Source organism: Pteropus alecto, unplaced genomic scaffold (genome assembly GCF_000325575.1).
Source record: "Pteropus alecto unplaced genomic scaffold, ASM32557v1 scaffold44, whole genome shotgun sequence".
Lineage (NCBI taxonomy): Eukaryota > Metazoa > Chordata > Mammalia > Chiroptera > Pteropodidae > Pteropus > Pteropus alecto.
The window spans coordinates 8,406,920-8,420,884 of NW_006436812.1; the positions used below are offsets into that span (position 1 = coordinate 8,406,920).

At 53.4% G+C, this 13,965-nt stretch overlaps 2 protein-coding genes across 2 annotated transcripts in view; both read left to right on the forward strand.

Annotated features, from left to right (window-relative positions):
- Positions 1-6,531, forward strand: part of MAPK3 (mitogen-activated protein kinase 3) — a 7,189-nt gene extending 658 nt beyond the window's left edge. Inside the window, exons 2-10 of the mRNA XM_006914227.2 lie at positions 4-152; positions 1,184-1,366; positions 3,154-3,343; positions 3,528-3,644; positions 3,915-4,029; positions 4,411-4,542; positions 4,708-4,817; positions 4,911-5,065; positions 5,913-6,531. Coding sequence (XP_006914289.1) covers positions 4-152; positions 1,184-1,366; positions 3,154-3,343; positions 3,528-3,644; positions 3,915-4,029; positions 4,411-4,542; positions 4,708-4,817; positions 4,911-5,033 — 1,119 coding nt within the window. The 3' untranslated portion in view covers positions 5,034-5,065; positions 5,913-6,531. The remainder of the gene's footprint in view (positions 1-3; positions 153-1,183; positions 1,367-3,153; positions 3,344-3,527; positions 3,645-3,914; positions 4,030-4,410; positions 4,543-4,707; positions 4,818-4,910; positions 5,066-5,912) is intronic.
- Positions 6,532-6,665: 134 nt separating this feature from the next.
- GDPD3 (glycerophosphodiester phosphodiesterase domain containing 3) lies at positions 6,666-12,324 on the forward strand. The gene is made up of 10 exons (XM_006914084.3): positions 6,666-7,333; positions 7,582-7,624; positions 7,860-7,995; positions 8,076-8,121; positions 8,279-8,397; positions 8,472-8,561; positions 8,889-9,022; positions 10,342-10,401; positions 10,510-10,561; positions 12,133-12,324. The coding sequence occupies exons 1-10, from the start codon at positions 7,195-7,197 to the stop codon at positions 12,259-12,261; spliced, it is 948 nt and encodes a 315-aa protein (XP_006914146.1). The 5' UTR covers positions 6,666-7,194; the 3' UTR covers positions 12,262-12,324.
- Positions 12,325-13,965: the final 1,641 nt, after the last annotated feature.

Below are 13,965 nucleotides of genomic sequence, written 5' to 3' on the forward strand. Positions count from 1 at the left end.
CAGGGGGGCGGGGGCGGGGAGCCCCGGGGAGCTGATGGGGTCGGCCCGGGGGTCTCTGGGGAAGTGGAGATAGTGAAGGGGCAGCCGTTCGACGTGGGCCCGCGCTACACGCAACTGCAGTACATCGGCGAGGGCGCCTATGGCATGGTCAGGTGAGGGGGCGTTCCGGGGCAGGGGATGCATCTGCGGGAGGCGGCTGGGGGTTCAGGGAAGGGCCCTGAGTACTTTCTGGGCAGTGGAGATCGGAGCGTCTCGAAGAGGCAGGGGCTTTAGGAGTCTGGGCAGCGTCCCAGGCAGAGGGCCTTTGAGTGCTTTCTGAGGGAGGGGGCGCTGAGTGCGTTCGAGGGAGAGGGGGCTCGGAGGCCTTGAACCGACCAATCTGTAATGAAGGGAAGGGCATCGAAGTACATGCCAGGGAGCTGTGGGGACCCTATAGACATGGGATGAGGTGAAGAGAATAAGTATTCTTGGAGAGGTAATATCCTTAGTGAAGAAGGAGTGAAGGACCCTTCTTTGGGGAGAAGATGCCTTCGATTCCCGCAGTGAGACTTGCCAAGGAGTTTGGGAGAGAAGAGCTGAGCTCAGGGCTCGGCAGGGTGGGGCAAGGCTTTGGGCCTGGGCCAGGGTCCAGTGAGCCATGAGGGGTCCAGGAGTGCCTTCCTGAGCTTTTAGGAGGAGTCTGTGAGTCTTCTCATCCCCACTGTGTGCTCTGGGCCTTTGTTCATTTGGGAACAGTTCTGCTGCCCAGGTACCTCTCCCAGACACCCCGGCCTGCCTTGTCCCTTCCCTCCAGTACGTCCTTTGACTCCCTCCTTCTCACTGTATTTGCCTCACTGTTCGTACTCCACTCATCTCCCAGCCCCTGGACCTGTCTTGGCTTGAGGGAGCCCATCATAGGAAAGGGAGGATGAGGGGTCAGGGCAACTAGAATGGAAAGAGCTGAGGAGAGGGGAAGTCAGTGAGCGGTCAGTCTCTTCCTCTGTTTGTGAAGTCACTGAAGGGCTGCCTGGCTAGTCCCCAGCTTTCTCCCTGGAGAATCCAGGCCTTCACAGCAGGAAGGAACCAGCATTGTTTATGATTTTGCCAGAACCCTCTGTTGCTCCCTCCCCGCCAAGGCCTGGGTGGGGCCACCAGGCCTGGACTCCCCTTTGTAAGACCACATCAACATCTCTCTGGCCCTCAGCTCAGCTTACGACCATGTGCGCAAGACACGCGTAGCCATCAAGAAAATCAGCCCCTTCGAGCATCAGACCTACTGCCAGCGCACACTGCGGGAGATCCAGATCTTGCTGCGCTTCCACCATGAGAATGTCATTGGCATCCGAGATATTCTGCGTGCACCCACCCTGGAAGCCATGAGGGATGTGTATCCTTCACCTCGGCCAGATGGCTGGCCAGGCACAGCCTCAGAACTGGGCTGGGAGAACATTGGCTTTCTTTTAATTCCTTCTTCCCTGTCACCCTTCAAAAACAAACCCAGTAAAAGAAACCTTCTAGCAGAAAAGAGGCCATAGAGTGTAAGAGGACTGGGAGGCCTCAGATAAATCCTGGCCTGCTGCAGACAGTATGGCCTTGGTCAAGTCTGTTCTCTATGCTATGCCTCTTTGCGGGACTGGACAAGATGGTCTCTATGGGAGCTTTGTCTTCTGACATGTGCAATTCTGTGACGTGATCCAGCCTCTGGCCACAGTCAGTTCTTGTTTAACAGATGAGGATTCTTTCCTCTCTGGGTCCTCAGACTGGAAGGCAGGAAGACAGGAAGAAAACTGCCCTTTTTTGAGGGCCTACTATGAGTCAGGTGCAGGGCATGCCTAGGGCTTTCACGTTTCCAGTTCTACCTCCCAACTGCCCTATGAGATGGGTCTCCTCAGATCCATTTCGTGGATGAGGAAACAGAGGCTCAGAAGTCTAAAATAGTGCTTCTTTTGCTGTCTCCTCTCCTCCCCCAAATGAGATCCTGTCTGTCTTTCTCCAGGACTTCCTGCTCAGAGCCCCACCCTAATCACTTGTGGACTTGTACCTTGCCCAGGGAGGGACAGCCTTGCCTTTGTTGCCCTCCCCTCCATATCACTTTCCTAGTTTGTTGTCCACTTCCTGCCTGGCTCTGTTGTTAGCTTGTAACACCCATCACCTCTCCCCCACTGCACCCATCCCCAGTCAGTCCCAGTTCTTTAGCATGGGGATTTGTTTGCAGTGTCTGCAGCGCCCACCACAAACTGTGGGCAGGAAACCTCCAAGCTCAACCCTAGTTGCTGTGTGACCTTAAGCAAGTCACTGCATCTTGCTGGGCCTCCCTGTCTATAAAACAGCAGGTTTGGTCCAGATGTTCTAAGAAGGCCCTTTTGAGGCTGATTCTAAAAGACAGTACTTTTAAAAGACAGTTATCTTTGCAGAGAAAGCCAAGTGACATTTATGTATATATGTATGTATGTATGTTTAATCTGATGTATGGCCAAACACTCTTTGAGTGGGAGTGTACTGTTGGGAGTTTCTCCTCATTTGTCTTGCACAAACCACTCCCATAAGGCAGGCATTTATTTTTAAGCAAACATTTATTGCATGCCAGATGCTGTTCATACATTATCTCATTTAACCCACTCAATGGCCATGTGGCTCAGGCATTTATGATAGCAATACTAGTTCATGTTTGCTGAATACTTACAACGTGCCAAGCACTGAGCCGGCTGTTTTATGTGGGTCTTCTCACCTCATCATCACAACCACTCTCGAAAAAACCATTCTTACCCCTACTTTACAGATGAAGAAATAGAGGTGCAGACAGGTTGAGGTCATAAAACCAGTGAGCAGTGGAGTGGGGATTTCAGACACCAGCAGGTTAACCCCAGAGCTGCTGTGCTTAACTGTGACATTCTCCTGCCTCCTATAGTTTATTGTTCTCATTTTCCCAGTAGAGAAACTGAGGCCACAGAACCAAAGTGCTTTTGCTCAGAGTCAGCAGCCGAGATGCAGCAGAGGCCCCTTCGCCCAACTGCTGAGTGTAGGCCTTGTCCAGCTCGTGATATGGGTTGGCAGATCTGTTGAGTCCTAGGGGTGCCAGCTGGAGGGGATGTGAAGCCTAGTCACCAGAGCCCATTCTTCTTAACCAAGTTCCTCCTGCTACCCCCACCTGGGGGTCTCCGGTGCCATCCTCAGCTACATTGTGCAGGACCTGATGGAGACAGACCTGTACAAGTTGCTCAAAAGCCAGCAGCTGAGCAACGACCATGTCTGCTACTTCCTCTACCAGATCCTGCGGGGCCTCAAGTATATTCACTCAGCCAACGTACTCCACCGGGATTTAAAGCCCTCCAACCTGCTCATCAACACCACCTGCGACCTTAAGGTCAGAGGATTGGTTGCCTCTTCCCTCCTCCCTTGGGGCCTGGGGCTTCCAGGTGACCGGTAGTCCCCCGGAGTATGAGAGTATCACAAGCAAAGGGAACAGCATGGGCGGAGGCGTGGCATTATGATTGTTTGGGCCGTGGAGGCTTTGACCACCAAGCTTAGCAGCCTGGGTTGGATTCCAGATCTGCGATTTTGGCCTGGCCCGGATCGCCGATCCTGAGCATGACCACACTGGATTCCTGACAGAATACGTGGCCACACGCTGGTACCGGGCCCCAGAGATCATGCTTAACTCCAAGGTAGGGGGCCATCCACCCCCAAAAGGAAAGTGGGTCCCAGAAAGGCCTGGAGCCACCTCTGAGCTAGGCACTGACCCCCATGGTATATGAAGTCTACCCCTTAGGCCATGTCACATGACTATGGTCCTTGGGATTTGGAAAGAAGCTAAGCATTAGCTCTTCTAGGCCTCTGCTCATTGTTTGAAGCTAGGTTGGGGTAGCGGCTTGGCCTAGACAACAGTGCCCCGTTGAGGCTGGCCCCGGAGCCCACCACTTTGTCCTCTTCCCCAGGGCTACACCAAGTCCATCGACATCTGGTCTGTAGGCTGCATTCTGGCTGAGATGCTCTCCAACCGGCCCATCTTCCCTGGCAAGCACTACCTGGACCAGCTCAACCATATTCTGGGTGAGGGGGCCTGGCCAGCTGAGTGGAAGGGAGATTAGCTTATTGGAGGTGAGATTTCTTTAGAGTCTGGTCAGTGAGTCTGCAGGAGTACTGCCACGAGTGGAGTCCCTACAGCATCTCACAGTATTTCAATGAGGTATAGATACTATCCACAGTTGATAGGTGGGAAAAGCAAGGCTACACGCCCCACACCTAGGAAGGGCTGGAGCTGGGATACACCCTTAGGCTGCCTGAATCCAGACCTCTTGTTTCACCACTATAGTACTGGATGAGAGATAATTGTCAGGGCCTGGAGTGGGTTGCTGGGGCTCTTGTTCTTGGCTCCTTCTGTTCCCAAAAGGAAGAAAAGATCTTTCACCAAGTCACCTGCCCTATCCACAGGTATCCTGGGCTCCCCATCTCAGGAGGACCTGAATTGTATCATCAACATGAAGGCCCGAAACTACCTACAGTCTCTGCCCTCCAAGACCAAGGTGGCCTGGGCCAAGCTTTTTCCCAAGTCAGACTCCAAAGGTGAGAGACATGGAGGCTGATGTGGGGTAAAAATGGTGCAGAGAGGTTACATGGGTCCAGCAGCTGCCTGAATAGACAGGCCCCCTGGGAATAGAGAAGCAAAGCCATACTTCTGGGAACTCCCCACAGCCTTCCTTTTGACCCCCAGTTCCTGCCCTTCCCTAGCCCTTGATCTGCTGGACCGGATGTTGACCTTTAACCCCAATAAACGGATCACAGTGGAAGAAGCCTTGGCTCACCCCTACTTGGAGCAGTACTATGACCCAACAGATGAGGTGGGCCAGCCACCAGCAGCCGGACTGGAGGGTAAGTGGGTGGGTAGGCATCCTTCAGTACCTGGCCTGAGCCTTACTTCTTTGCCACCCCAGCCGGTGGCTGAGGAACCTTTCACCTTCGACATGGAGCTCGATGATCTACCCAAGGAGCGGCTGAAGGAGCTCATATTCCAGGAGACAGCCCGCTTCCAGCCTGGGGTGCTGGAGGCCCACTAATGTGGACAGATGCCTCTGCTCCCTGGGGCCTGGTGAGTGCTCCCCAGCATCCATGCACAGATTCACCCTGAGATCAGGGTACCCAATACACCATACAGTCAAAAGCTTGCCTACGCCCATGTGTATAATCCATGTGTATACAGCAGAAAGGCCAGAGCCTGCCCATAGACCTGTGGTCCACCAGTCTTCATGTCCCTCCTCCTTTCCCCCAGCCCCAACTATCTCCCACCTGTCAGCAGCCTGCAATAGCCCCAGTAGCTGTTCTAGGCCTTCAGAGGTCATTGAGGGCCCATCTCACCCATCTGAGGAACGGAGCCAAGTTTTGCCTCTCCCAGTATGGGCAGAGAGGCAGGAGGGATAGTAATCGCTTTGGGTCAGCAGCAGTCTGACCCAGATGCCAAGCTTTTTCACACCTGGTGCCCGGGTCGGTAGTTCATACACCTGTGGGGCTTTCCCCAACCCACACTGCTCTTCTTCTTACCCCAGTCTCCTTTCTGACTTTCTGCCAGCTGCACCCTGACAGAAGGAGGACAGACACACCTGGGTTCAAACCCCAGCTCTGACACTTATCAAAGCAGTGTGACACTGTGTACAACACCTCACCTCTATGCCTTGGTTTCCTGAGGACAGTCCTGATAATGAGAGTAAACACTTACAGAGCCCTAAGCATTGTTCTAAGAGGTTTATGAGTATGAACTCATTTAATCCTTATAGTAGTCCCATGAGATAGGTACTAATGTTATTCCCATTTACAGAAAAGGAAACTGAGACACATCCCATTCAACTGTGAGGATGAAATGAGAGAAGTTGAGGTCCGGGCTCTGTCCTGCGACTCTCAGGGGTGCTAATGATTCCTTTCCTGCCTGCCTTTTTATTTAGGCCCTGCCTCCTGCCTGCCCCTCCTCTGCCGGACTGTTAGAAAATGGACACTGTGCCCACCCCAGACTCCAGCAGCCCAGGTTGGGGCAGAGGATGGGCCTGGCCACCTTCTCTTGCTTTGCTCAGGCACCCTGCTTTAGGCAGGCCAAGGCTCCCTTCGTCCTGCCCTCCCCCCATTCCCAGGACCGGAGGGGCTCAGGTGGCCCCAAGAGCAGTTTCCCCTCCGCTGCTCTGCCGTCCTGTACCCCAGCTATCCCAGTCTCTGGCAGTTCTGGAATCAAAGGGCTTTTGCTGCCCCGTGACCTACTGAGGGGTGGTGGGAGATGGGAGACACTGACTAGGGACTCAGAGCCAGCCCTGCCCCACTCACCTCCCTAAAACCCCACCCATCTCCCTGAAGAAACATTCCTAAGGCTCAAGGGCTAGTATTCCTGAGGAGTAGGGCCCAGGCCTAAACCCTCCCCCATCCCCACGCCCACCCCAAGCTGCCACATCTGGTGCCCCTGCTACTTCTGTGTGTGGGTGAACAGATGTGGAGGTAGGGGGCATGTGGAGAGCCCAGTGCCCCTGCCTACCCCCTGCCTGTATCTAATATATAAATATAGAGATGTGTATATGATGCCCTGGCTCTGTCTTTGTTCGCTGATGCTGCGTCCCTAACCATTGCTGCTCTGAGGACTGACCTCCAGCCCAGCCACTTCCCAGTTGTGGCTTTACCTGGCCCTAGTGACTTTTGACTCCCCTCTGGCCAGGGCTGAGTATGAGAGTGTAAGGAGCTCCAGGTTCCTGGACAGAGTGGGGTCAATTCTCCCTAGAGTCACTGTTCTCTACCCTCTCTATTGGCTTCCTGTCTAACTGGCTCGGGTGATTCCGGGGTGACTCAGGGGTACCCTACACACCCCAGATTCTCCGGAAATAGTAAGGAGCAGTGTGTTACATCCCTTGGCCACACACACCAGTGGGAAGGGGGAAGGCTGTAGCAACCTGGTGGTGGAGGACTTGACTTGCCCTGTGTGCCCGAGGAGAGAGGGGTACTGGGGTCTACGACGGGCCTGGGAGTGTGAGAGCCAGAGCCGCCTGGCCTTTCCTTCTGCCTCCATCCCCAGCTGAGCCCTGCAGCCTGGCTTCCAGCCAGCAGCAGGCTCAGCAGGTCCCAGGGGCGTGGTGGCGGCCAGTGGTGGAACCAGCCTACATCAGACTGGCCAGGCAGTCGGCAAGACAGCACAATTTATCAGGGACAGCTGAGCTCACAGCATTTGGAGCCCGGAGAGGCAGTACGGCCATGAGCCCTCTGCTCTACTACGCTCTGCCCACTCTGGGTAGCTATGTCCTGCTCTCCATCTTCTTACTGCGCCGGCCTCGCCTGCTGCACACGCCCTGGGTTCCAGCTTTCTGTCCCCGCCTGGGGGCCCACCGGGGAGGTGAGCCGGAGGGGGGGGGCGTGGCAGCTATTGAGGGTGGAGTGAGGATAGCCAGACAGGTGCCAGGGTGGACAGCAGAGGAGTAGGTACAAGGAGCTGGATGTGAGAGGGCAGAAACCAAGGTAGGAGAGCAGGGTAGTGGCGCAGGATGTGGAATGGGGAAGAAGAGGCTATTCAACCTGGGCTGACGGGAGTGATGAGGCAGTGGGGAAGGGAGAAGGAGGGACCCACTCTGGTACCCCACACAGGATCTGGAGAGAAGCTGGAGAACACCATGGAGGCCATGGAGAAGTGAGTACACCTACCTGGCCCAGTTGCTGGGTAAGGTCGTGCCGGCCGTGTGCTGCATGATGCCAAGGGGTGCCATTTACTTCCTAGCCTGGGTGACAGGAGCCTCCCGGAGGTGTGCAGTGCACAGCCTGTACATTCCACCTTAAACTCCACCCACGCTCCCCTGAACTGTCCCACCAGCCTGCGGTCTGGCCCATCCCTATGTCCCACACCCCACTGATCTTTGCTCCCATAGCTCCATGGCTCAGCGAGCCGACCTCCTGGAGCTGGACTGCCAGCTGACGCGGGATGGTGTAGTGGTGGTGTCCCACGACGAGAACCTGTTGCGCCAGTCAGGCGTGAATAGGGATGTGGGCAGCCTGGACTTTGAGGTGGGTCTTGCGCCAGCTCCCCATCATACCCAGAGAGCCTCCACACATGCCTCCTGGTGACATGCTTTTGCTCTCCCAAGGAGCTGCCCCTCTACAAGGAGGAGCTGGAGGTTTACTTCTCACCTGGTAAGAGCATTGACTATGACTCTGGGCTGGTCCAGCCCATGTAGGGTGATAGCCTCAATGTCTGCTCTCCTCCTCTGGAACTTGCCCCTTATCCCATGGGTTCTTACCCCCACCCCACCAATCCTCCTCTGATCTCTCTTCCCACAACTTCCCCCAGGCCACTTTGCACATGGGTCAGACCAGCACATGGTGCGTCTAGAGGACTTGTTCCAGAGGTTCCCTCGGATGCCCATGAGTGTGGAGATCAAAGGGGAAAACGAGCAACTCATTCATAAGGTAGTGCTACAGGCTAGGTTGGGGGGCCAGGGCTGGAGAAGGTCTGACTCCCCATCACCTCCATCCCCTCCCAGATAGCCAGCCTGGTGAGGAGCTTTGACCGCAGTGAAATCACCATCTGGGCCTCAGAGAAGAGCTCAGTCATGAAGAAGTGCAGGGCTGCCGTGAGTCTTTTTCCTTCCTTGCTCCAGCGGCCCTTCCTCCCAGGAGCTGGAGTCCAGCCCAGCCTGAGGGGCCTAGGCTAGAAGAGCCTGGGGGGGTTCTGGAGGATTTTGAGAGGTGAGGTGATGGAGAAAGTATGTGAGCAAAGGCATGCTGGTGGGAGCAGGGAAGGTGCATTTAGGTCTTGAATGCTGGGCCAAGATGCTGCTTTGATCCTACAGGTAGTAGGGCTTTCTGAATGTCCAGAACTGTTTCCCCTGCAGCCCAGGCCTCTACTCTGCTTTCCCAGGAGCAGACTGATCCCTCTCTCACCTCCCCTTGCTTCCCAGAACCCCGAGATGCCATTCTGCTTCACAATAAGCCGAGGATTCTGGTTGTTACTGCTCTATTACGTGGGACTGCTGCCCTTCATCCCAATTCCCGAGAAGTTCTTCATGTGCTTCCTGCCCACTATCATCAACAGGTACCCACAGGGTCCCCAACACCCTTCTTCATCCTCCCCAGGCCCCCAGCTGCTTCTGTCCTCAGAAAAATACTTCCCCCATCTCAAGCCCCATTGCATAGGGCCCCAAGCCCCCCAGATGCCCTCAGGATAACCCCCAGGGTGCTTTGAAGACAGTGGTTCTCATCCAGCATTCATGAATACTAAGGAGTCCAAAAACCCCCTGAAATTCTATGCAGATGTTTGTTGATGTGGATGGAGTTTTAGGACAAAGTGTTCATTTATTCATTCATCCAACAAATATTTATTGAATGCCTACTCTGTTCCAGGTGCAGTTACACTAATACATAAGACCAATATGGGTGGGGTAAGGCCCTCAGTGAGTTTACAATCTTGCTAGGAAGACAGATGTAAATTATAGCATTACTCTCTGATTCTCAAAAGGAAAAGCAAGTGTTTTCCCAGTGGGAGACATGGATTAACAAAGTAACAGCTGGACAAAGTATCAGGAATTTGGATACTTCACCAGCTCTCAGGCTTGGCCCCTCCCTTCACTTTTGGGAACTTCTCTGTGGCAGCCCCAGTGCTTTCTGCTCCCCTCTGTTGTCCTGAGGGAAGCTCCCAGCCAGCCCCACAATCCCTGCTACAAAGACTCATGCTACAACTTTGTGTACATAACTTTTTATACAGGATTTACAGAGTGTTTTCATGTCCTAAAGGATGTTTAGTTGAGCTTTACCTTGTAGCACCCCCAGAAGGTACAAAAATCATGACTCAGTAGTACCTACGGAGAACCTGAGGCTCAGAGAGGTTCTATAATTTTCTCAAGGCCACACAGCTGAAAGTACAGAGCCCAGTTTGCCCTGGGTCTGACTCTAAAGCCTGCCATGGGACATTGTGAAGCCTCTAGAGTCACCCCTGGGGTGGGACAATTAGGGGCAAGTAGCCAACCCACTAAATGCAGTCTGGTCTCAGGAAGCTAGTCAGGCCCAACCACTAGGACCTCCTCCAGACTGCATGTCCAGTTTGGAAATCAAGCTGGGTTCTGGTCCTGGCCCCACTACAGACTTGCTGTGTCACCTCAGGCAAGTCCCTTTTGCTCTCCAAGATTTAGTTTCTTTTCCTATAAAATGGTGAAGCAAGTGCACACCCTCAAAGCGTGGAGTCAAGGATATAGGATTAGGATCTCACTGAACAATGGGTGAATTGTTCAGCTAGCCAACTGCAAAGGTTCTTCTAGAGGGGGCGGGTTTCACTGGTCAGGGGTCACTGCCACCCAACTACCCACCCTTGTGACAGAGAGAGACCCATGGGCTGACCACGACACCACCTCTCTGCAGGACCTACTTCCCATTCTCCTACTCTGGCCTGAACCAGCTGTGTGCTGTGGTTTCTAAATGGTGAGATGGGAGATAAGGCTGGGTGGAGTGTCTCCTTAGAGATCTGCCTCTGCCCTTCTTCTTAGTTCCTCTCATCATGGCCTTTGCCATCCCCCCCCCCCCCACCAGGCTCATCATGAGGAAAAGTCTGATCCAACACCTGGAGCAGCGAGGGGTGCAGGTGAGCCTCGACCACCACCCCCTCAGCAAGGGGATGGTTCACAGCGTGGGCCTAGCACTGCGTTCCAATCACAGCTCTGCTACTGACTAGCTGGGTCCTTTGGGCAGGTCACCTTCTGAGTCTTGGTTTCTTCATCTGTTAAATGGGGATAATGCTGTAGGTAACTCTTCTGGATATGTAACTGGTAGTTAGTAAGGGCTTTATAAATGCTAGCCATTGTGATGTATTAAACTGTCCTGATCCCTGATGAGGGGGGCTGGGCAAAGACCAGCCTAGCCCAGCTCCTCCCACTCCCCTGAGCATCAGCTTTGACCAGGTCATGTAATTAGCAAACCTTCGTTAAGAATAAGTTCCAGACACTATTGTACTGGGGATGAAGCAGGGAGCTTACCATCAAGGGCAGAGGAAGGAAATGAAACAGGCCATTGCAGGGGCAACCAGTAGGCAGTAAGGAAACAGTGTAGTGGTCTGTGGGGGTCAGAGAAGGCCTTCTGGAAGAAGTGAGGGGCTGGCTCAATGGGAGGGGAAAGGGAAGGCATCTCAGGCAGGAGGCTCAGCATGTAGGAAGGCCCAGAGGAGCAAGAGGCCTTGGCAGTCTGAGGAACTGAGAGGGCTTCTACCAGGCTGCAGTCTGGAGGAAGCAGCACAAGGGAGCTGGAGAAGGCAGCAGAGGCTGAGGCAGGCAGTGTGTGGAACTCAGTAAGAAACCTGGACTTCGGCCCAGGATGGGAAGCTTTTGAGGGGCCCTAAGCAGGAGAGAGACTTGATCCAAGGTTTGTTGAGTGAGGTTCTCCATGTGGAGAAGAAATTGTGGGGGCCATTGTAGAAGCAGAAAGTCTTATGAGGAGTCTGTTGCCGCCACTGACAGAACTTGGGCTCTTGGGCTCCAGTGGCAGCAGTGGGGATGGATGGAAGGGTCAACAAAGCCACTGATTGAATGTAGGAGTGAGTGAGGCATGGGGATGATGTGGCTCTTACAGATCAGCGCCTTGCCCAGGATACAAATACTATCTCTACCTACATCAGTGCCACAGGAAAGGACTCAGGAGGCAGGGAAGATGCAGAGTAGCAGTCCATAACTGGCTCTTCAGCGGGGGGGAAGCACTCTAATTTGAGCATTAGATCATTTTTCTGGTGTATATACTCCCACCTTGGCCAATTTCAGGCTACCAACATGAAGTCACTGAACATAGAGTTGGGAAGAGATGTGAGGTAGCACATCGTTATAGAGTATTTCCACTGTACACATTCAACAGACTGTGTACAGTGGAAATAATCTCCAGAGCATAGGTAATAGTAAAATGTAGTAAAATTATTAGGAAGTGGTGAGTTTTTAGTATTTATTACTTTGGTTTTTAATATAGTTTACTGAATTGCAAGTTTATATAATTTAATATTTAATAATGGCTTTGTTTAAAACCAGTTTGTGAAATTCCTGAAAACCTAACAATCAGCTCCCCAGCATACCACCACTCCACAGAGGGGGAGAGCCCCGACCATCTGGTTGCAAGGGGGGGGCGGGTTCCAGGTAAAGTTGTTTGGAAACTACAAGCCCCTCCCTCCCCACCCAGGTGATATTTTGGTGCCTTAATGAAGAGTCGGATTTTGAAGTGGCCTACAGCCTAGGGGCCACTGGTGTCATCACTGATTACCCCACAGCTCTGCGGCACTACCTGGACAACCATAGAGCAGCTGCGTAGGCCTTCTGGGCCAGAGGCCCTTGCCTTCTCTCTGTTCCTTCCCTAATAAATATTTTCTTTTCAGTCATGCCTTTGTGTATGGGGAGAAGGATGGTTGGGGATCCTAGAAAACTGCAAAAATGGCAGCTTAGGACAAAAGAGGCCATCCTAAGGCCAACCAGCCTGACCCACTGGTTCCGTCACATTCCAGATGTAGAATAATGCCACACCCTGTGCCAGCCTGGCTTCCGCTCTCCTCAGGAATGTCCCTTTAGAGCCACAGATAAGGGTTCCATTCTCCTGAGACCATTAAGAACACCAGGCACAGGGCAAAGGACTTGACTTGTCCCTGAGAGCCTCCTCGCCTGGCTGCCGAGGGTGGGAATGACTGAGACAGCTGAGTTCATAGCACTTCCATCTGCTACCTCAGCCATTCAACCCTCCACTCCCAAGTTTCCTACTCCAGAAGCTTCCCGAATTCTTCGGCCCTCTTTAGCCGCAGTACCTTATTCATTTAATGAAGCACATATTTCACAAACATGTATTGACTAGGCTAGGCTGGGTACTGGAGCTACTGCAGGAAACAAGCCAAGTTTAGTATGGCAGACACATGTTTAAACAGACGTTGGGATGTGAGAAAAGGGAAGGGGGAAGCCCTCAGCAGACACCAACTCAGCCTGGAGGGGCGGGGCACCAGAGGAGGGTGCCACCTGGAGAAGGCGATGCTCCACAGGAATTGGCTTGTTCCTAGCTCTGGCTCCCAGGGGTCTAACACAGACACCTTTAGCTGTTCCATTCCAAGAATCTGTCCTTGGTGCTATGGCAAGGACTGTGGAATCAGACCAAAGCGAGAACCCCAGCTTAGCCTCTTACCACCTGGATAACCTCAGGAGAGATGCTAGATTTCTTTGAAGCTAGTTTCCTGGTAAAGTGGGAACAATAGCAGAAGCTGCCTCATAGGATTGCTGCGGGGATTAAGAGAGTGGGGCACGGTGGTGGGTAAACGCTGATAATTATGACCATTATGTCCCAGAGGCGTGCATCCAGACACTGTCCGCCTCCTAACCCACACCAGGTCAGGTACCTCAGGTTCTTGCTCCTTCAAGGACCGCGGAAGGCCAGAGGGGCAGCTGGCTGGGTCGCGAGCTGCAGCCGCATTTCCGGGTAGGCGGGAGCTGGGAGCAGGGGGAAGGGTAGCCCAGGATTGCGCTGGCCGCTGTGTGACGCGCCCCCTCATTTGCATGACGTGCGCCTATTGGCCACCGCGACCGCCGGGACCAAGGGCCGGCCCCCTCCCCCTCCCGCCGCAGCGGCGGCAGCAGCTGGTCTTAATCCTTCTGGGAATAAGTCTTTGTTAAGGTCAAGGTGTTCCTTCTCTCTATCACCTTCCTCCTACTTTACAGAATAATTCTAAATGACTGTGTAGAATCAATACTCTTGAATCAGTTTCTTTTCTTTTTTGCTTTCGATAACGTTGAAGAAGGAACTAATCAAGCTGCCAGCTATCTGATCACTAGAAGTCATGACTGGTGAGAGACCAGTGTGTCATTTTTGGCACATGACTCAGAACGAACTCAAAGAATCAAATGACAAGACTCCTCGCCTGTTTGGTAATTTGTGAGGACGTAGTGACAGCACCTGTATCTATAGCAACGATGCTGACCTTTGACTCATTCAGGCAGCAAGAAGTGCTCCTTCACTTCCCCCGGCGCCCGCCCCCCAACC